General features: G+C 40.0%; 1 protein-coding gene and 1 long non-coding RNA gene across 2 annotated transcripts; both read left to right on the top strand.

The window, feature by feature from the left end:
* The first annotated feature begins 539 nt into the window (after positions 1-539).
* On the top strand, positions 540-2,282 carry LOC120104823. Its single transcript, XR_005507186.1, has 3 exons — positions 540-626; positions 857-917; positions 1,201-2,282. It is a non-coding gene; the product is annotated as an uncharacterized LOC120104823 (long non-coding RNA).
* A 5,398-nt stretch (positions 2,283-7,680) lies between these two features.
* Positions 7,681-18,524, top strand: LOC103723359 (chaperone protein ClpD2, chloroplastic). Its single transcript, XM_008814254.4, has 12 exons — positions 7,681-8,930; positions 11,288-11,445; positions 11,541-11,770; positions 11,859-11,967; positions 12,058-12,188; positions 13,494-13,595; positions 13,692-13,973; positions 14,057-14,184; positions 14,281-14,575; positions 15,646-15,879; positions 17,525-17,758; positions 18,026-18,524. The coding sequence occupies exons 1-12, from the start codon at positions 8,269-8,271 to the stop codon at positions 18,335-18,337; spliced, it is 2,877 nt and encodes a 958-aa protein (XP_008812476.2). The 5' UTR covers positions 7,681-8,268; the 3' UTR covers positions 18,338-18,524.
* The last annotated feature ends 3,104 nt before the right edge of the window (positions 18,525-21,628 follow it).

Here is a 21,628-nt window from a genome sequence, read left to right as displayed (position 1 = left end):
TGATTTCTTCTAAAATTCTTTATATCTGATTTCTTCTAAAATTCTCATCAAGACGCTTCAGGTTCTACACTGCTCTTTAATGTGGGAGGGTGGAGGGATAGAAACAGGGGAAACCCTTCTCTGCTCTCTTTCCCTCTCACCGAACCCTCGCTCGTCCTGATCGAGCGAGCCGGAATGGCGCAGAAGCTCCAGCACATATGTAAACTTTGATGAAATTGCATGTACTGCAAGCATCGCAATCTATACTTGTAGATTTCCACAGTTTATCTTACTGGATATACATTCATTGATTATAGATTTACTATGTTCTTAGGTGTGGTAAGTAAGAAGTGTTAGCTGCATAAATGGTTGAATTGCTTGTTGGTTTTGTTACTTGAGTGTGCTGCTATTCTCATTGAACCTCAATGGATTTGGCTCACTTGTTTAAGAGTATGGCAAGTTTCACTTCCTAAAGCTGTATGCCTCTTGCCTGTGTCTGCGATTTGCTAATCTCATTTATGTTTGTAGATTAATGAGGAAGCAAGTGATAAAGTTTTGGAGAACAGAAATATAACGAGGTTCGCAGACCTGTCTACATTAAACGGAATGAAATCATCCAATCCATTCCAGACTTTTGGTTAACTGCGGTTTGTAATCTCTCTCTTTTTAGTAACTTTATAATTAGGCTACAACCTAATTAGGACACATGTATTCCATTGTTCTCATCTCTACCACATTCATGTTCTATTCATAGAAAGATACTGAACACAAGTCTAACAGTAATATTTGTTGAACATGGTTTTGTATCATTATATGTTGCATGATACTTGGATGCCTGACTTGTTTTCTCATTCTTTGTTTTGATTTTTTAATGCAGTTTCTTTAGTTGGTTTGGTGAAACTGAACTGAAAAATTTCTCAGATGGAGTAACAGATGAGGTAATAATTCATAGTAACATTGGAAAGACTGATTGTTTTGGAGTTTGGACTATTCCAAATCTTTCAAATCAATTTTTCTTTTTATGCTTCTGTTATCATAAAAAAAATTATATGATAACCTGGTCTTGATGTTTGTCTTGTTTTTTTAATCTTCCTATTTTATGAAGTCTGCTATCTTGTATACAGATTCCTGTTTTCAGTTTTTGAATTAGTTCAAACCTCGAGCTTCTTTTCCCATACATTTTCTGTCTGCTTATGTTTCCTCTACAACAAACTGATGCAGGTGGCAGAGATTATCAAGGAAGATTTATGGCCCAACCCTTTGAAATATTTTAATAATGCAAGTGTTCTCCCTTCCATCCATTAATAAAAAAAGAATATTTACTGATCCATAGAAGTGCTTCTGCATATTAATATTAATAATTTATGCAACTGATGCAATCTTATTCTTAGACATGTTAATTTTATTTATTTGTTATTTTGTTTAGATGTTTTTGCACTTTTTTACAGAAATAGTGATTGGCAATGGCTTGAATTGACTTTCTCGATGTCCGTGGAAATTTGACTAAATTACAGAGTAGGCAACCCAAAAAAATTTACTCCTATGATTCCTAATAATTCTATCCACTTTGAGGCTTCAGAAGTCTTTATTTGATATATTTTGAAATCTCTGGTGTTTTGCTTCCTGAATATTCTCATGTTCCATTCCTCTGTTCCTAAGCCTTTAATACGGTGCAATCATGATGTTCGATAAGGTATCATGGAGACCTAACAAATGACTATCAAGTAAATTAAAGAGTGAATGCCATGAGATCATCTGTAGACAAGTATAGCACTATATTAAATCATGGACATGAGTTTTGCTTGCTGTAGACCTGTGCTATTGCTGTGTATTATACAATATCTTCTTATTTGCACACACTAATAAATCATGTGTGACCAATTATGCTATTTTTTGTCAGAAGGGATCTGAAGATGATGAGGATGGCGACCAAGATGATGATGAAGAGGAGGATGATGAGGATGATAGTTAATCCCTTGTAGCTTCTTTCATTTTGGCTTCCACCACTTGCTGTGGCGAGTGCAAGGCAAGCTTATGACTATTGAAGGGCTCTTGACTCAAGCGGGCTGACTTTCGATCATGCTTTAAGCTTTGTAGTTGTCAATTTTTGTACTTGGGGAGTTTCATGAGCCCTAGTTATAGCTGGTGGCGTGTCTAAAGCTAGGAGTTTATTTACTGATGTGGGTATTAAATGTTTGATCTTGGACTTATAGCATCTCCGTATCAAGAATCCAGGACTTTGTATGGGCAGCTGCTGCATCATTTTTTATGAACTTGTTTAGTTTTACATCAATTTAATCTGATCTCTTTTCCTCTGTCTTTTAGTTGGTTCTTCTTGATATCTCTGCATGGGGTAAATTTTCTTTTCATCTATGTTCTAGGGTCCGGTCAGTTTGAACTTTTGTATCTCTCGGCTCTCAGTCGCACCACTTGAGTTGTGCGTGCCCATTGTGTTTGTTTTGACTGTGTTGGGCCAGGACCCCACATCGGTCTTCGTCCCAGGAACCAATATATGGGACATTGTGCCCGTTGTGTCGACTAATTACATTTGTCGCATAACAAAAAATTTTTACATAATTTGTCATGCAATATATGGGAGAGAAGTAATGCACAAGCTATTAATCCAACTGGAAAGGATCGGAGCTTAGATTTAGGTCCGCTATCTAAAAAATCACGAATTTTTTTTAAAAAAAATAATATTCTAACGACGCTTTAAAGCGTCGTTAAAATCACGAAATTTTTTTTAAAAAAATTAATATTCTAACGACGCTTTAAAGCGTCGTTAAAATCAAGAAATTTTTTTAACAAAAATAATATTCTAACGACGCTTTAAAGCATCGTTAAAATCACATTTAACGACGCTTTAAAGCGTCGCTAATTTCCGACGCTTTTGACAGCGTCGGAAAATATTTTCCCCACTGTAGCATAGGCGACGCTTTACCGACGCTTGGGAAAGCGTCGGGATGGTTTTTACCGACGCTTAAAAGCGTCGCTAAAGGCCAAAAAAAGCGTCGCTAATGCCCAATTTTCTTGTAGTGACCTCTCAATAGGATACATCCATCGGTAGTGAACTGGTCCACCAAATTTTGCTTTTGCCGCTAAGTGAATGAGTAGATGAACCATAATTTAAATTTCTGGCCAACAAAAGCATCAAATGCATCAATACCCTTCCATAATTGTTTCAATTCCTCTATTAAAGGCTGTAAAAAAATATCAATATCATTATGTGGGCCCTTGTCACCTAGAATAACCATTGACAGAATTATTGAAGACTGTTTCATACACATCTATGGTGGCAAATTATATGAAATCAAAACAACCGGCCAAGTGCTGTATGTTGAACTCATCATTCAAAATGGATTAGATCCATTAGTAGTTAAACTTAGCCCAACAATGCGAACATCAGAAGCAAATTCGGAATGTCTATCATCAAATACTTTCCATGCGAGAATATCCACTGGGTGTCTTAATATTCCATCCTTTGTACAATCTTCGTCATGCCATCTCAATGAGTAAGCCATCTTCGGTGATGCAAACATCCTTTTCAATCTAGGTATAAGAGGAAAATACCTTAAAATTTTAGCCGATTTTTTCTTAGTGGGTGTAGCATCCACTTCTATCGACGAATCATTCTTGTCTTCTTTATATTTTTTCCATCATGAAGTTTCACATATTCGGCATGACTCTTGGTTGATATTTTCACCGCGATGTAATATATAGTCATTTGGACAACTGTGTATCTTCTCGTATCCAAGATCCAACTCTTTTACTAGTTTTTTGGCTTCATATGAAAATGATGGCAAAGTAACACCTTTCGAAAATGTATTCTTTAATAATTGAAAAAGCATAGTAAAAGATTTGCTATACCATCCATTCAAATATTTCAAATGTAATAAATGCTGTAGAAAAAAAAATCTTTGTAAAATTCTTACAATCCGGATACAGTTCTTGATCACAATCTTTCACCAAGTTATCATACCGAGCTGTATCATCAGAATGTATAGATTCCTCCACATGCATAGACTGATTAATAACTGTACGCTCATCACCTATTACGGCTGTTTCTTGTCCTCCACTGAAATCTGTTAAATTTTTAATACTATGTCCAAGAGCATCTCTGAGTATGCCCCTTATATCATCTTCTCCTACAAAATTTCATTCCGTGTTACTAGATCCAAAATTGAAGGTGTGTTCTAGATAGGAGGGCTAGTTACATGGAGACAGCAATGTGGACTCTCCATGAAGTACCCATTCAGTATAACCCTTTAGAAAATCATTTCACACCAAGTGTTCTTCAACAATTTTTGGATCAAGATCAGAACCGTTCATACATTTTTGACATGGACATAAAATCTTTCCATTCATATTAGATTTCTCAAAAGCAAACTTAATGAAATTCTGAACTCTATTCAAATATTCAGCACTGGATCTCAACTTATTTATCCAACTTTTATCCATTCTATTAGAATACCGATTGAACTGCAATTTATTTAAAAACCATAAACAAAATTAGGTCTCTAATCCCTTTGTTTCTCTAACATAAAAGAAGACATGAAAGAAAGGCCAGTACTATGGGCAACATCAAATTAAAGGCAGACTTGTCCCTCTTTGTCCCTATGTCCTCCCTTAAGCTAAATAAATTTACATTAAATATATTGTCAAGGGCTTGAACAATATTGATCATAAAATATAGTCTTTCAGAATAGGTAGAATGATGTCTCTAAAATAAAGAACCTCATCACCTTTTATATTTGTAAGATTAAGATCCATTCAATGCATTCTTCAAATTCTAAACACTCTTCAGTCATTCTTGAAGTAGCCTGCTCTTAGTTTGAAGCTTTAGTAGTTGTGAAAAGTTGAATCTAGATCTTAAGGATGGCTAATTCGAATCTGATGTACTCAACTAGGCAAGCAAAACATAACACAAAACTAAAGCAAGAAGAAAAGATGGTGTAGAACAAAATCTGCAAGGGCCATCCGCTTGGCACATCATATCGAGTGTCATCATCTTCTTCAAAATTATTTTTCTAATTAAACAGATATATTTCAAACTAAGAGGTTTCCATTTCTCTTTTTCTTCCAAGGGACTCCAACAGTTGCAAAAGTGGTGGGATCAAGCATTAATGTTCTAGAATGCAATTCATTGACAAATATCTTTGCTTGATTATTTGAATATTCATATCACGGCATCAAGATAAAGGTTCCATTGTGGCTAAATTGGGGAGGGAGAAACTGACTTAATTTAATAATTGCATCTCAATTTTATAAGTTCATCAGATAACTTAATGATTACATAGCTCTATTCTAATTCTTATATATCAAAAAAAATCAAATTGATAATTTAAAACCAAGAGTACATGACTAAGCACAGAAGAATAAAGAAAAGATAGTGCATTACCTCGGGCCAGTCGGTCGACGCCGATCTCCGGAGAGGAGGGCAGTCGCGAAGCTCGATCGAGGTTTGAGGGCTGCTTGGTCGGCGCTGGAGAGGAGGGAGGAGGAGGAGATCCTCGGGCAGAGGCGAAGCTAGAGAACAAATTAAAAAAGAAAAAAACATCCACGAACATACGAACAAGAGGAGGCGAAGAAGGAGGAGAACAAGCAAGAAGGAGGGAGAGGAGGGAGGAGGAGAAAAATACCTTGGGCAAAGGGGGTTGGGGTCAGTCAGTCGACGCCGAAGAGGAGGGAGGAGGAGAGGAGGTTGGAGTCGGATGGTCGGCACCGGAGAGGAGGAAGACGGGGGCTAGGGCAGCGCCGGAGAGAAGAAAGACGGGGGCTAGGGCAGCGCCGGAGAGGAGAAAAAGGAGAGTAGCTAGGGCAGAATGAGGGCTCGGGGTCGGACGATGGGTTTGGAGGGGTCCTTGCCTTCGATGATGCTTATAAGCGTCGTCTTAGACTGACCCTTATAAGCATCGTCTTAGCTCGACGCTTATAAGCATCGTCTTAGGTCGAGGATAACAATGACGCTTAAAAGTATCGTCGTAGGTCCACTCCCCACGCTTTCCAGCGTCGTCTTCGCTTGAGGACTACGACGACGCTTTTAAGTGTCGTTTGTTTTTTTAAGTTGCCGACGCTCATTAGAAGCATCGGCAAAATTTGGCGCGGGAGCCAAATTTACCGACGCATCTCCCTAACATCGGCATTCAAGAGTCAGTTTTGCTTCATTTTTTTGTAGTGTTTGAACTGAGGTGGAATCGGCTCCTTCATAATTCTCTGAGAAAAGAGAGGGTCTACAGTAAAGTTGAAGTTGGTGGCAGACTTCAAAGCCTAGCCCCTCAATGCCTCAATCTAGTAACCTATCTCCTCGATATTTCGATCAAAGTTAGCTTCTAGCCTTGAGATATGGTCTACCTGGCGAGGAGAAGAATGCTTTAGGGCTCGTTTGGTTCGCGGGAAGCATTTTTCCTCCTAGGAATATGATTTCTGGGAAGAGAATGCCTGAGAATGTACTTTTGGCATGTTTAGTTAAACATGAAAAAGTGACAGATTTCCAGAGTGCTTATGTTTAGTTGACCATCCACTTTCCTGGAAAAGTTATATGTAATTTCTATTATACCCTTAATTAAAATTAGGTCTTTAATGCCTCTTTAATACTGAAGGATCTTTTTGGAAAAAAATAAAGATGGAGTGATTTCCGTCTCATGGGAAAGTAACTTTCTCATATTTCTCATGGAAAAGACTTTTCCATGAAATATGGGAATCATATTTCCTAGGAATACAACTTTTCCATCTCTCTCCTTTGAAAACTCCAACCAAACAAGAGGCATCTCATTACTTTCTCGTTGACCATACTTTCCTCCCTTCTTTTCCCGCGAACCAAACGAGCCCTTAGAGTGGAATCCTTGTCAGAGTGGGGGCTATGTGCACGACGCCTTTCGTCTTGAGGTTTCACGGCTTCATAGATGGGAATGATGACTATATGGATGAGTACGGTGCGTCGATAGTCGAGAATGTTGACTTAATTGAGCAGGACCAATCTATTGCTGTTGATTTGCTGCTGTCTATTATAAGCCCCGAATGATCTTATATTACTATATTATAATAATATTATATAGTAATATTATTCTATGATTTGATTGAGCACCGTTGCTAAGATTATGATTGCAACTTATTCGATGATCTTTAGCGTTACTCATAGGCAGGATCGATCAGAATGATGCATCGACTAATGCTGAAGTTATTCATTTCGATTAAGGCTGAGGTCAAAAAAGTCGGATGAGCAATATTCTTTCCATCAACTCTAAAAATCAATCTATATAATATTTGTTGACCTACGGACCCATGAACCTGTAATGGAAGATCACTTCTCGGAGGACTAGTGGAACACGTGAGACCGAACACCGTAACGGACACGTTTGACTACCAACCGTAGCTAACTACACGACGCTGCTGCTATTACTATAGGAGGGAGGAGTAGGAGAAAAATATGCCGATCGGGTCAGTGCGTCCCGGGCCGCAGCAAACAGCCAAATCAACGAAGGAGACGGACGCCGGCCCACGTTTTTATTTTCTTTGATTTGTCCACCGTCTTCCCTTTTCCCGTCTTCCCTTTTCCATGCCAATCGCTTCTCGCCCTCTTCCGTTTCGTGTCCGACTTTACCACTGTTTAATTTGATGTGGATCTTGGACCTTTCCTCGTCCTCGCTCCTTCCCTATTCGTTTCCACAGGCCGCTTCCTTCTCAACGTCCACTACCCGTCATCGCACGCCGCGCGTGACTAGCCCGACCATGATCCTGTAGCTTGAGCGGTACGCTTATCTATCATCCGCCATCGTTCAGTGCACGAGCCAGCCGACTGGATGCCATCGGACGCTCATGAACCGGCCGTCTGGTGGTGGGCCCCGATCACAGATGCTAAGCGTGCACGAGTCGCCGATCGTCGAATTGGAACGGAAGAAAGGGGATCCCTGCCTCTCCGCTGTCCCGATCCAATTCCTTCCTTCCGACCGTCCGACTGGCCTGCTCTTTACTTCCTTTATTTCCCCAACCCCCATCCGTCGTATTATTCCAAATATCCAGTTCCCACTCCTCCTCTCCTTCCTTTCTTCTCCGCCCACGCCAAGCTTGTCAAACGGTGCCAGCCTTCCCCAGCTCCCAATTTATTTATAGCCCCAGAACTCCACTGAGTAAAAGGACAGCTCTGCCGCTAAAAAAGCAGCGGAAAGGGGAAAAGCGGGCGAAAGAAAAGCAAAATATCTACGACCCTCCCTTCTCTCTCTATCCCATCCGCTCTTGCCCTCATTTTTTTCCCCCTAGACCTAGACGGACAGATCGAGGGAGCCCGCCCAAATGGAGGCGTGCTGCTGCTCCTACTCCCCTTCCATCTTCTCCGTCCATTCCATGGACCCCTCCCCTCTCTCCGCCCGCTGCCGCCCCCCAAGCCCCAGCCCCTCCTTCACCCTCCGCCGCGCCGCCCCGATCCCGGGCTCCCCCGCCGCCGCTCCCTCCAGGGCCTCCCTCGAGTGTCGCGGCCGCACCTCCCTTCTCCCCCTCCGCCGCTCCTCCGCCGCCGTCCCCTCCTCTACCCCCCGGCGGCGCCCCAGGCGCCCCGTGTCGGCCGTCTTCGAGCGCTTCACGGAGCGGGCCATCAAGGCCGTCGTCTTCTCGCAGAGGGAGGCCCGCGCCCTCGGGGCGGACATGGTCTTCACCCAGCATCTCCTCCTCGGCCTCGTCGCCGAGGACCGCTCTCCCGACGGCTTCCTCGGCTCCGGCATCACCGTCGACCGCGCCAGGGAGGCTGTCCGGTCCATCTGGACCGAGACGACCGGCGGCGGCGATCCCTCCACCTCCCGGTCGGCCACTGACGTGCCCTTCTCCATCAGCACCAAGCGCGTGTTCGAGGCCGCCGTCGAGTTCTCCAGAAACATGGGCTGCAATTTCATCGCCCCCGAGCACATCGCCATCGGCCTCTTTACCGTCGACGATGGCAGCGCCGGCCAGGTGCTCAAAAGGTAAATCTGACCCCCCCGCGGTTCGTTCATTCTGATTGCCTCCTCCAACCCTTGCTTTGCTTCAGCTTCGGTCTGTTCGCCCTCTCCTGTGTGATGTTATGTATCTAGGGACAAACTTAAGTTGCTTTTATTTTATTTTATTTTATTTTCTAGCACTGACTTTTGCAGGACTGATAAATTCTTTATTATCTCGATTGATGTTTGTTGAGTTGATCTTGAACTAAAACAAATGTATCGGTGAGCTAAATAATCTGCAAAATGTCTATTGTTGACGTTAGAATGTGAGAAAACTTTTAACATAATTATTCTGGGCAATAGAAGTGGAGTGCTAAAACTACATGAGATGAGAGATCTGCTTCAGTTGTCGGAGACAGATCTTGTCAAATGAAAGCACTTACATCTTGAAAGAAAGAAATAAAAAAATCAAAATCTTAAATAAGTACCATTACTTAAAGTCCACATGATTCACTTAAGTTATCAGCTGAGAATACATATATGTATGCAGGGATACAGGTTATGCAGAATGTGCTATAAATTTTCTCATAATAATTAATTCATATTTCTATAATTGGCATGATATTAGTATATTATATTCTGTACTTTCCCCTAACTTTTAACTTTTAAAGTATTATTTCTCTTGCTTGATCCAGTTTTGGTCCAAAATCTTTTAATATAAGGTGAACTAAACTTTTTGGCCCGCCAAGACTTTATTGGCGCCAAGCAATGGCCCCTCTTTTATAACCAAAACTTGTAAGCCCAACTTGTCTGCATATAGTGGATCTGTGGCAGTATATACATGTATATGTGTGTGTGATTGTTCAGCATTAACCAAGTTTCTACATCACCTGAGAGGAAAAATATTCAGCAAAACAGGCATATTTGTAAATGTATAACCTACAGAGTGTCAAATTTTGTGTCCTTGTCATGGTCATCATTTGACACCTTTATTTTCAGCTCAAACACTTAGGCCCTGTTTGGGCGAGCTTTTGGCAGTAGAGCTTTTCGAAGTAAAACTTTTGAAAATAGAGCTTTCTAAAGTAGCGCTTTTATAAAAAGTTGTTCGCTATTTGGTAACTATATTTCTGAAGTGTTGTGCCACTTTAACATGTATTTAGTAAACAAATTGAGAAAGTACTTTTGGTATAATAAAATAATCATAAAGGACATTGCATAGTATTATACAACAGAGCATAATAAAATATAATATGTATTAATGCATAAATATATAATACAGTATAATATTACTATAATATAATATAATATTATTATAATGTAGTAATATAATATTATATACTATAGCGTAATAATTTAATATAATATTAAATTAGTTAACATAACATATCCATGCATTATAATATAATGTAATATAATATTATATTTATAGTATAATATAATAATAAAGATATAAAATATTATAATTATTATCATAAATTAATTTTTCGTAATATAACAAATTTTCTAGCTAGGTGATAAAATTGGTTAAACAATTATTAAAGGAACATTTTGTATAATTGTTATATTTCATCAGAGGTATTTTGGTCACAAAAATAGTTTTCTGACCGAGCCTAAAAGTGCTTTTTCGGAAAGCTTCAAAATGGAGCTTCTCCCAAAAAGCTACTTTTTAGCTTTCTGAAAAAGCTAAAATAGTTTTCTGAAATTTTTACTAAACACTTCTATTTTATCTAAAAGTGCTTTTGGAGGGCTAGAAAGTAATTTTTGGCCCTCCAAAAGCTCCCCTAAATAGAGCCTTAAACATTGAGAGAAATATTTGCTAGATCTGTCCATATTTCAGATATGCATCTTTAACTTCTATATTTTGATAATTAAATGTCATTTTTTACAACATCAATGCTTCATTATGAAAGATTTGGACTACTTCTGGAAGTGCATGCTTGAGCATAAATACCACTACATTGTATGCATTTTAGACTTGTGGTATAGACATTTTGACTTAGTAATGCCTTTCAAGCATATCACTATGGAACTTTGTTGTTTGTTCTAGACCAAGTTACATGCTAGATGGACTTGGGTCTATGTCTAACTGTGCGATGTGGGTCTATATCTAACTGTCACATCCTTCTAATATCAAATAATACTTTCTCGTGGATTGGTATTCAATTTTTGTACATGGGGTTACTCTGATTAAACCCAAGGGTCCAGGTAAGACAGCCCTAAATGATGAATGATTAAAATACTCTTCCCATGTCTGTTATTAAACTCTCTAATAAGGAAAAATTTTGAAATATCTTTAGTACAATATCCTCTGAATTGCTCAATGCCTTCAGGATATTGTGATATATTAGCATTTACTTCCCTAAACTGAAACTGGCAGTCTAATTTGCTGAGAACGGCTGCAGCTTGGGAGCAGACCTCAACCACTTAGCATCAGTGGCACTTTCTAGGCTTCAAGGGGAACTTGCCAAGGATGGTAGAGACCCATTGGCATCAACTCATAAGATGCAAGAAAAATCTCCTGCTCGAAAGGCTGCAGTTGTAAGGTCCTCTGAGAAGAAAGGTTGGTGGTCCTGTTCAAGAGCTTCAGATTTCTAATCTTATGATACCTAAGTATTTTGCTTAGACTGATTTATTCCGATTGATCTCCAATTTCAGAGAAAAGTGTATTAGATCAATTCTGTGTGGATCTAACTGCTCGAGCTAGCGAAGGGCTTATTGATCCTGTAATTGGACGAGATATAGAGGTTCAAAGAATTGTTCAAATCTTATGCCGAAGAACAAAGAATAATCCGATTCTTTTGGGTGAACCTGGTGTTGGGAAAACAGCAATCGCTGAAGGATTGGCCCTTCGCATTGCCATAGGAGATATTCCCATTTTTCTTATGGTATGTTTTTCATGCTTTATTGGTGATATATGTTTCTTCTTTTCTTATATTATCTATAATGACTTATTTGTGATTGTTTTTATTGCAGGAAAAGCGCATAATGTCACTCGATGTTGGTTTATTAATGGCAGGTGCAAAGGAGAGGGGTGAATTAGAAGCTCGAGTTACTAGTTTAATAAGTGAAGTGCAGAAAGCAGGTTGATGGGCAAAGCTACTTTGGAATTCGAGTCTGTTTTTGTGCCATGTTTTTTTTTTGTCATTTCTAATATGTTGAAAAAAATATGCAGGTGATGTTATTTTGTTTGTTGATGAAGTTCATACACTTATTGGATCTGGAATAGTTGGGAGGGGAAACAAGGGGTCAGGTCTTGATATTGCTAACTTGTTGAAGCCTGCCCTTGGTAGAGGTGCATTGCAGGTAATGCTCTTATCTGAGTTAAAAAATCCTTGCACAGGGATAAAACTATATTCACAATTTCACATTTATTTGAAATCATGGAAATAATATAATTTTGAGAGCCTCATTCAGTCCAAGTTGAAGAAACCACTAGTTTTATACAATGCTTAATGGCAAACCTTGTGGATCAAATCTCTTTATTCCTTCGAGTCTGTAATATTAAATGCTCATTGCAATATTTATGGAAATTTGACATATAACTTCAAGTTTGTTTGCTACACCAATTAAATCTGTACCCATGCAATATTAAGGCTTTCAGCTTAGATGCTTATATGGGAAACTGAGAAGAACAGAACAAGGGTTGGAAGCAAAAGTACTTCTCAAGAGTACTAAAATATGGTGTACTTTGCATTCTTATCTGACATAGGAGCCAGTCATTATTAATTTGTTTTTTACCTTATTGGTTGTTAGTGAATTGATCACTCTTGACAGTCTGTCTCCATGTTTTTTTAATACTCTTAGTGCTCAAAATAATTTTGGAACATTATTCTTATTTCAACATTTTTTTAAATACGGAAATCAAGTTGTAAAGGAGGCTTGTATAGTTGTATGACTTGCATAATCTTGCATTTTGCCCAAGGCTCCTTTTGACTTGTCCGACATGTTTGAGATTACATTGAGATGTTGGAAATCCTGACTTAGTTTCCTGCAAAATTATATAAAAAAACCTCTTTATGTTTCAAAACTTTCCACTACTTACGTAGCATCTGTTGTTTATTTACGTTAAGAAGTGCAAATTGAGGTATGATGGCAAAAATCCATGGTTATGTAATTGTATTCATTATGCCATGCTGTCATGTCAGTGATCCTTTATATGACTTTGAATTTTGAAGTCTTCTTACACATACACTGCAACTAACATCTGCTGCAGATTTTATAGCCATCTGCTCCTCGTAGGGTGTCTCTAATATTGGATTAAGCACCTGAAAACTTGGAAGCCTAGAAATCTGTATTTCATCAAAAATAATTGAATAGATAGAAACTTCAGTTCTGTATTCATCTAAGCTGTACCAAGTATCAGCTTGTCTAATGAAATGCACTATCTTTTTCATACATTTTTGTGCCACTTACTTTTCAGTATCCTCAGGTAAAAACCTTACAAACATAGTCTATTGCTCCTTATTTATTAAATTATATTGGGTTGTACAATATTCTATATCATGCTTTCCTGGGTTTCACCTGTATTTGTTGGTGATCTTCCAATACTTCTTTTAATTTGTTTATCATTGTCAATGTCCATTATACTAATTATCTGTGTATGGCCAGTGCATTGCATCTACAACTGTAGATGAACATAGATCACATTTTGAGAAGGATAAGGCTTTAGCTCGCCGTTTTCAGCCAGTGTTCATAAATGAACCTAGCCAGGTAATGTTGGGGCTCTTGCTGCTGCAGATCATTCAAGACTGCAGTCTTTTCTCTGTGGTTTAATTGCCAACTATTCTTCCTTTCATAATCTTATAGGAGGATGCTGTGAAGATATTACTCGGTCTACGCAAGAGATATGAAATTTTTCATAAGTGCAGATTTAGTTTGGAAGCCATAAATGCTGCAGTATACCTATCATCTAGATATATTCCTGATAGGTATCTTCCTGATAAAGCAATTGATCTGATGGATGAAGCTGGCAGCAGAGCTCGTATGGACGCATTCAAGAGGAAGAAGGAAGAGAAAGTTTCTATACTCTCAAAGTCAGCAGATGAGTGCTGGCAAGAGATAAGAGCTGTCCAAGCAATGTATGAAGTGGTACTGGTTTCTTCGATGCTGATGTCTAATTATTCTTGTGATCCATTTCTGGCTAACTACATTAGGTTTCTGTTTATAATTAGGTAGCTGCAAATAAGCTGAAATATTCTCTGGATGAGAGCAGCAGCACAGAGCGTTGTGTTGATGCTGAAGGAGCGGGTGAAATCAGGATGGTCTCAGATTCATCTCTCCCACCAACATTAGATGATGAGTGAGATATTTCGTTCTTGTGTTATGAGGTAGATATCCATCACCTTCTGTGCTAGTTTGAAACCTGTTCTTTTGTGTGGATTTTGCTTCTATGCAGACCGGTGGTTGTTGGACCGGAGGAAATAGCCCATGTCGCTTCCCTGTGGTCAGGAATCCCAGTTCAGCAGCTCACTGCAGATGAAAGAAAGCTTCTAATTGGCTTAGATGAGGAGCTTAGAAAACGTGTAATTGGCCAAGATGATGCTGTCATGGCCATTTCTCGAGCTGTGAAGAGATCACGTGTTGGCCTGAAAGATCCTGATAGACCCATTGCTGCAATGCTCTTCTGCGGCCCAACTGGAGTTGGTAAAACTGAGCTCACAAAAGCTTTAGCAGCAAGCTACTTTGGTTCGGTAATTCTCTCTTTTCTGTTATTATACCATGGACTCTTAGGGATGTTTCCAGCCTCAAGTGTGACTCAGGATTGCAGTCACTCCTCCCCACTCTGGTTTTTGGCATACCCTCCAACAGGCAGTAGCCAAAGTAAGAGATGGAAGGGAGAGATAGTAACTGGAGTCTTTACCTAACATGACTTATGCAATCCATGCTAAATTGGCTGTTGGACTGACATCTGACAGCAAAAAAAGGCTAGTGCATACAAGAGGAGAAAGGGTGAGAGAGATCAATAGACCAAATCATTTTGAACATCTCTTGCTTCCTCCTCTTCAAGAGTTGGATAGGATCGTAGGTCTTCACTAATCTTATTTCTCAAATTAATAATGTGTATTTCTTATGCGGAATGCTCGTTTATGCATCTCTCTCTCTCTCTCTCTCTCTCTCTCTCTCGCACACATACACATGCGTGCGCAATGCAGGTGCATACATGCATATGTACCATGCATAATGAGTTCAAATGTGCTATGTGTGGGCTTACTGCTCTTTATGTAACATATGAATCCAGCTTTTTCAGACTTTCAGTTCATAAAACATATCAGTAGCAGCAGCACAAATAAAATAAAGAAAAATTGACAACCTTATCAAGTTTCACTATGTGCTTTCTTCCCCAAACAATCTTGGTGGTGTCTGTTAGTTCATTTTTTGTAAGTATGCCATGATCTGAATGGATTTCTTGAACTGCTCGATAACTTTATTGGGTTCAGTATTCTATTTTTTAGAATAAATTTGAAAGATGATCCTTCAATCTTCCTTTCAGGATGACCTTGATCCCTTGATCTGCTTAAATGTCTATAGTAACAGTAGTCAGCTTCCTCATTAAATCTTCCAATTGCAAATATTTTCATTCCTGCTATTCATCTATTGAGTTCAACCGATTTTAAGCATTCATTACTATCTTTCTTAGGTGTCCTGTGCTATTAAGTGGTGATTTCCTTTTTCCATGATCTTTCATGCAACTGTTTATTGTTAATTGAAATTTCTGCTACCGTGCAAGTGACTAATAGGTTCCCTTGTTTTGATATGACAGGAGACAGCTATGCTGCGACTGGATATGAGTGAATACATGGAGAGGCACACTGTAAGCAAGCTTATAGGATCTCCTCCGGGGTACGTTGGTTATGGAGAGGGTGGCACTTTGACTGAAGCGGTCAGGAGAAGACCTTTCACAGTGATATTGCTTGATGAAATAGAGAAAGCTCACCCTGATATATTCAATATCCTCCTCCAAGTATTTGAAGATGGCCATCTCACTGACTCTCAGGTTAGTATTTGTGAGTGAGAAGATGGGTTAAGTCATATTAATCCATTTCACACTTGCTATCACAGTAATTGACATGGCGCTAGCCAATTTTTATTTTTTACACCATGCATCAGTTTGTTTAGGCTTGTTAAGTTTTCCAATAGTGTTTTTATAACATAAAGAAACTTTATGCAGCATGTTGCATACAATTGTTGCCAGACAAACTGTTAAACATGATACCACTAAATGCATGTTGCATAATATCTCACATGATGCAGCATGTATTGACAGTTCCATTTTACGTCAATGCATTAAAGTTATTGGTTTTGATATTGTATCAATGATGTTCTCGATTTCAACATCCAACATTGTTGTCATAGAAAGATCAGTTTTTCTCTCTCTCCAAAATTAAAAGAACCGGAGAAGGTTAAATTAATTTACTGGGATACAGAATTGTTCTTAATTCATCTTGTCTTATAATAAATGGAAGTGCTTACCATGATCCTTATGGCTAAGTATTTGATATAAAAGAGTGTTCACCAATTGACCCTTATGGCTTAATTATTTGACATAAAAGAGCCTGCATGTGTATTCTGATGGACGAAAATATATTACCTGTCATGCATTTGCAGATTGGTTTAAGATCTATTACATAAAATTGTCTGCTGATTCAGTTCTACATTGAACAAATCTGTCCGTTGTTCCCTTTTCCTTTATTGTTTCTAGAGTCTCTAGAGTTGACATTTATGTCGAATAAGTGCACATGGATCCTGCCGCTGCATGGTCTTGGGGAGGGTCAGAGGTACGCAGCTTTATCCTTGCATGCGGAGATATTGTTTCCATTTTTCGAACCTCTGACATTCAGGTCACAGTGTAACAACCTTACAGTTGCACCAAGGCCCACTCTCATATTTGAACTAAGCTATTATTTTTCTAAATTCATGGGTTCCAACCATAAGGTCTCAACTCAGCAAGAAGAACTCGCTCTACAAGTAAAAGAAATTGAGATTGAAGTCTTTTCCCCTCTACTATCTTTTGGTGTACCAGAATCACATTTCTCAGGCCATATCATGGATAGCTTGATTGTTTCTCTAATTTTATCAATGTATCATTCTAGTTCTTACAGGTTATCTGATGTTCCTTTTTATTATTTTGAGAATCTTCATGGACATTTTTCAAATGTCCCTCTTTGTATCTTTGTATGAGAGAAATTGTAACCATAGCCTTATCCCCACGTACTTGGGATTGGCTTTATGAATCCTGAGTTTCTGTCTGTGCATGAGAGGAACCATACCATAGATGTGAGCCCCTAACCTCCAAGCCTTATTATGGCTACTTGGTGTTGTCTCTACAAGTCATATTCCAACAAGCATTCCTATTTAGGGCTACATTTGTTTGTTACTAATTTTAAGTTTGCATGAGAGAAACAAATGCTAATTTTGATATCTTGTTGGCCAATAAATTGGCTATTGCTATTTGAATTCCAGCCCACTCCCCCTTCTCTTTCTGTCTCTGTTTTGTAATTTATTCACAGCAATATTTTTTTTTTTGTGAAAAGTATGATGAAAATTATATAAGCATGTTGGCAAAGATAGATCCCTAATTTCCATCTGGAGCTTTTTTGAGTTTGAATCTCTAGCAACTTCTGTATCTTCTTGTTCAACAGGGGCGGAGGGTTTCATTCAAAAATACATTGATTGTCATGACGTCTAATGTGGGGTCTACAGCAATATCCAAGGGTAGGCGAAGCATAGGTTTTTTGATTGCAGAAGACCAGGAGTCAAGCTCATATGCTGGAATGAAAGCACTAGTAATGGAGGAGTTAAAAGCATATTTCCGGCCTGAGTTACTTAATAGAATGGATGAGGTGGTCGTATTCCGTTCCCTCGAGAAAGCTCAGGTTTGTTCTGCTCTTTTGTTTCTCCTGGTTCGTTTTCTTCCAACAGTCCCTGAAATTTGGTCTCTTATTTTCCTTGGTAAATCATCATAAATGTAGTTAGCACGACTTCAGATAATCTGCAATATCACTTGCACACTAAGTTCTCAAGTAACTTTCGAGGATCATGCTTTTCAAACATCTGCAACTTTCCCATTGTTGTTGCAAGCATCAAAGTCACTATCTATGAGTTGGTGCATGGTCTTCATATTTTCTACCTTCATCTTTCAGATGCTGGAGATTCTGAATATAATGTTAGGAGAAGTGAAGGGCAGGCTCTTGTCCCTTGGGATTGGTCTAGAGGTGTCTGATGCAGTCATGGATTTGGTTTGCCAACAAGGGTATGACAAGAGCTACGGCGCGCGGCCATTGAGGAGAGCTGTGGCCCGTCTCATTGAAGATGTCATTAGTGAAGCGATTCTGGCTGGAGATTACAAGCCTGGTGGCACTGTTGTGATTGATGTGGATGCTTCAGGGAACCCTTTCGCGAGCCAGCTGCCTGATCAGACAATCCATCTATCTGATGCACCATCGACACTCTAATAACTGCGTATCAATCTTTTGTAGTCCTATTCTTTCATTTTGGTGCGGTTGGGAGTTTATGCTGTATGGATGCCTTCGAAAATAACCTGTATATATTTATATGATTCAGTGAATTCAATTCTCATTCAGTGAAACGTGATGGAAAAATATATTGAAGCTCACTCGTGATGGGCTACATAAAACAAAATTTCGAGCAAGTGTCTTTAAATGGTACGGGGATACGCACAATGCATCCATAAACTCGATCAGTTCCCATTTCCGATCTCATGAAAATATAAATAAACGTTACCAGTGGCGTAAAGAAACAGCTATTTCGGGGGGAAAAACCACCATGGGAACCACTATTTTCCTCTAAATGCTACAGCACAAACAGCGATGAACATCTAGAACTTGGGCAGCTTGACCTTTATGGGTAATCTAGAACATCTCGGGGGGGTGCCCGTACATGGTGCATCTCCCCAGCCCTCTGGCTTGCCCGGACAGACAGGGTAGCAACACCTTCAAATCAATATATTTGCGCTACTCTTTCACATGACCAACCTTCCCCTCCAAGGAGCAAAGAACAGGTATGTTTTCATGTTGAAATTTTTGAGTCTTCTTCCCTTCTGCAATCCCATCCACCCCTGGTCATAGAGCTTTTGTGAGATCTTATTTGCATGCATGTCTTGGCGTCTCCTCCTCTAATAATCTCCTCCATCCAGTTGTTAATGAACAAAGATTGCCCTGCTCCAGCTGCAATTTTCATGAGCATGCGTTGATCTCATTGTTCAACTTGAAGGTCTAGCAGCCCCATCTACAATGAGGCTTTGGTGATTGAATCAACCCCTACCCGGAAATTTGGCTGCCAACACTCCAAGCCAAGAACCTAACCAGGAACCGCCCAGGGCCCATTCGCAATCACCTTATGACGATCCTTTTCTTCATCAAATTGGAAAATCAAGTGACTTCCGGAAAGTGAAATAATCTTGAATCTTTAGTCTTTCCAATGGAGTTTCATTTCCTTCGTAGCGAAACCAAGGAGCAAGCCATTTTCAAGAAACTTCCCTATAAATGAAATTTCCCGTCATTGACATGCGCCATCATATTCCTCATCAGAAAATGTAACAGAATCAGAAAATTGCTCTTGAAGACGAGCAATCTCCTCCACAGAAACAATTTGTATTTCCCGACGCCAGTATCATCTTTATTTTCTGTTGGCACGGTGTCTAAGATATGATGTCAAGAATATAAAAACATAACTTTTTCGTAACAAGCACATAACTAATTTAATAAAATGCACGAAAGCCTGCAACAGGAACTACATGCCATTAGAAGTTGGTATTATGCGCATTTTCATCTTAAAGTTAATCGATTGTCTTAGCATGTAGTAAAACCTAGATAAGCTTGTCTTCTCATGTAATAGAAACATATTAAGTAAGGTTCCCAAAAATTTCATAAGTGTTTTTTTTTTTGGGGGGGGGGGGCGCTGAATTTAGTCCCACATCGGCTAGTAGCAGAAAAGTTCTATGCCTTAATTGGGGGGCAAAGCCCTTTTCCTCTCGAGGTGCCTTTTGAAGGGCAAAACCGTGAGAGGCGGGGGACTAGGAATGGCCCGTACCCTTCGGGGGTGGGGGATCAGAAATGGCCCGTACCCAAAGCGGACAATACCTCGGGAGGAACACGGTCCTCTTTCTCTGCTAGCTTAATGTGGGCTATGTTGTTGCGCGAGGCTCCGGCCAAAGCGCCGTCCCCGCAACAGATGGCGCGTTAGGTAGGGGGCGCTTCCTGCCGCAAGCTACCCTCTAGGACTGGGAGGCGCACTGAACCTTTCCGCTAGGGGGGCTGCCGAATTTAGTCCTACATCGGCTAGTAGTGGAAAGGTTTTGTGCCTTAATTAGGGGGCAAAACCCTTTTCCTCTCGAGGCGCCTTTTGAAGGGCAAAACTGTGAGGGGCGGGGGACCAGGAATGGCCCGTACCTTCCGGGGCGGGGGACCAGAAATGGCCCGTACCCAAAGCAGACAATACCTCGTGAGGAATGCGGTCCTCTTTCTCTGCTAGCTTAATGTGGGCTATGCTGTTGTGCGAGGCTCCGGCTAAAGCGCCGTCCCCGCAACAATAAGATATCTAAAAAAAAAAGTCATCCAACACAGCATAAGTAGAAGCGAAATGCAGCAACTGATAAAAGGATACTGCTCTAGTATTTGCATCTTGGAAAGTACAGATCTTTATATTTTGGACTGCAGATCTTTACATAACTATTTTCGGGGGATATACCCATTGGCAAGAATGGTTATGCCCCAGAAAATACTCGAGGGCAGTGCCTATTATTGTCTCTTTTATGCTTTACATGCTGCGTCATCAACCAAAAGGAATATCAATGTGCATTCAAAATCATAGGTAAATTATACTTTTAGTACTCCAAGTTTAGGCCAAATTTTTAGTAAATTCCTAAGCTTCGCAAAGATCAAATTTGGTCCCTATCATCCTTTTCTTTGATTCCGGCCACTTTCTCTTACCAAAAATTCCTGCTGACATTAACCGATACCCCGAGAACAGAAAGGGGGAGTTACCCAGGTCCGAGGAGAGGAACAAATCGAGCGGTGGAGTTGGAGATTTGGTGGGTAACCTGATGCCCTCTTTGTCTGGGTTGAGAAGGTTGGGCCAAAATTAGAAACAACACGGGCAACTAGTGCACCAGCTAAAGATGGCGTTCTTTAGTCCGGCATTCCGAAGATTTGTACAGCTGCATAATCCAGAGGTATGTGCTTTCTCTTGGGTTGTCGGGTGGAATTATTATGACATGGAGGTTAGGGAGCTGTAATCTTGATATTTTTCATTAGTACAACCAGCACGTCATTATAGTGATTTCAGAGGGCAATGAGCATTTGTGGATCCTATCGGCGGTTTATGCCAGCACCGATTATAGGAAGAGAAGGGTCCTTTTTTTTGGGTACTATGGTAGCTCACATCAACCGTGTGTGAGTTCTACCAACAACGTCAGAGGAAATAAGAGTACATAAAGGTAGGAGAACAATATCTGTCCTTGTCCACAAAACCTTCCTCAAGTGCTGAGTAGCGAAGGAGGCAACCCAGTCTGCTGTCGTGTTCTCCTTCCTAAACACATAGGCTATCTGAAACGAGCTGCAGTCAGCCACCAAGCTCCGGATGTCACTAAGTAGGTGGTGACCATCGCCCTGTCGCCCAACATCTCGAATCCACTCAGTCACTGTAGTTGAGTCTCTCTTTAGGATGATGTAGTCTGCCCTTAGAATCATCCTCGCATAGGTGACTCCCTCCTATGCTGCTCTGAG

Source organism: Phoenix dactylifera, unplaced genomic scaffold (genome assembly GCF_009389715.1).
Source record: "Phoenix dactylifera cultivar Barhee BC4 unplaced genomic scaffold, palm_55x_up_171113_PBpolish2nd_filt_p 000117F, whole genome shotgun sequence".
NCBI lineage: Eukaryota > Viridiplantae > Streptophyta > Magnoliopsida > Arecales > Arecaceae > Phoenix > Phoenix dactylifera.
Note: the sequence above shows the minus strand (reverse complement) of the source record. Positions and strands in the feature narration are given on the sequence as shown.

Coding starts and splice junctions, on each gene's coding strand:
- LOC103723359 (XM_008814254.4), top strand. CDS start 8,269: ATGGAGGCGTGCTGCTGCTCCTACTCCCCTTCCATCTTCTCCGTCCAT. Junction 8,931..11,287: donor GCCGGCCAGGTGCTCAAAAG/GTAAATCTGACC, acceptor GAACGGCTGCAG/CTTGGGAGCAGACCTCAACC. Junction 12,189..13,493: donor TTGGTAGAGGTGCATTGCAG/GTAATGCTCTTA, acceptor GTGTATGGCCAG/TGCATTGCATCTACAACTGT.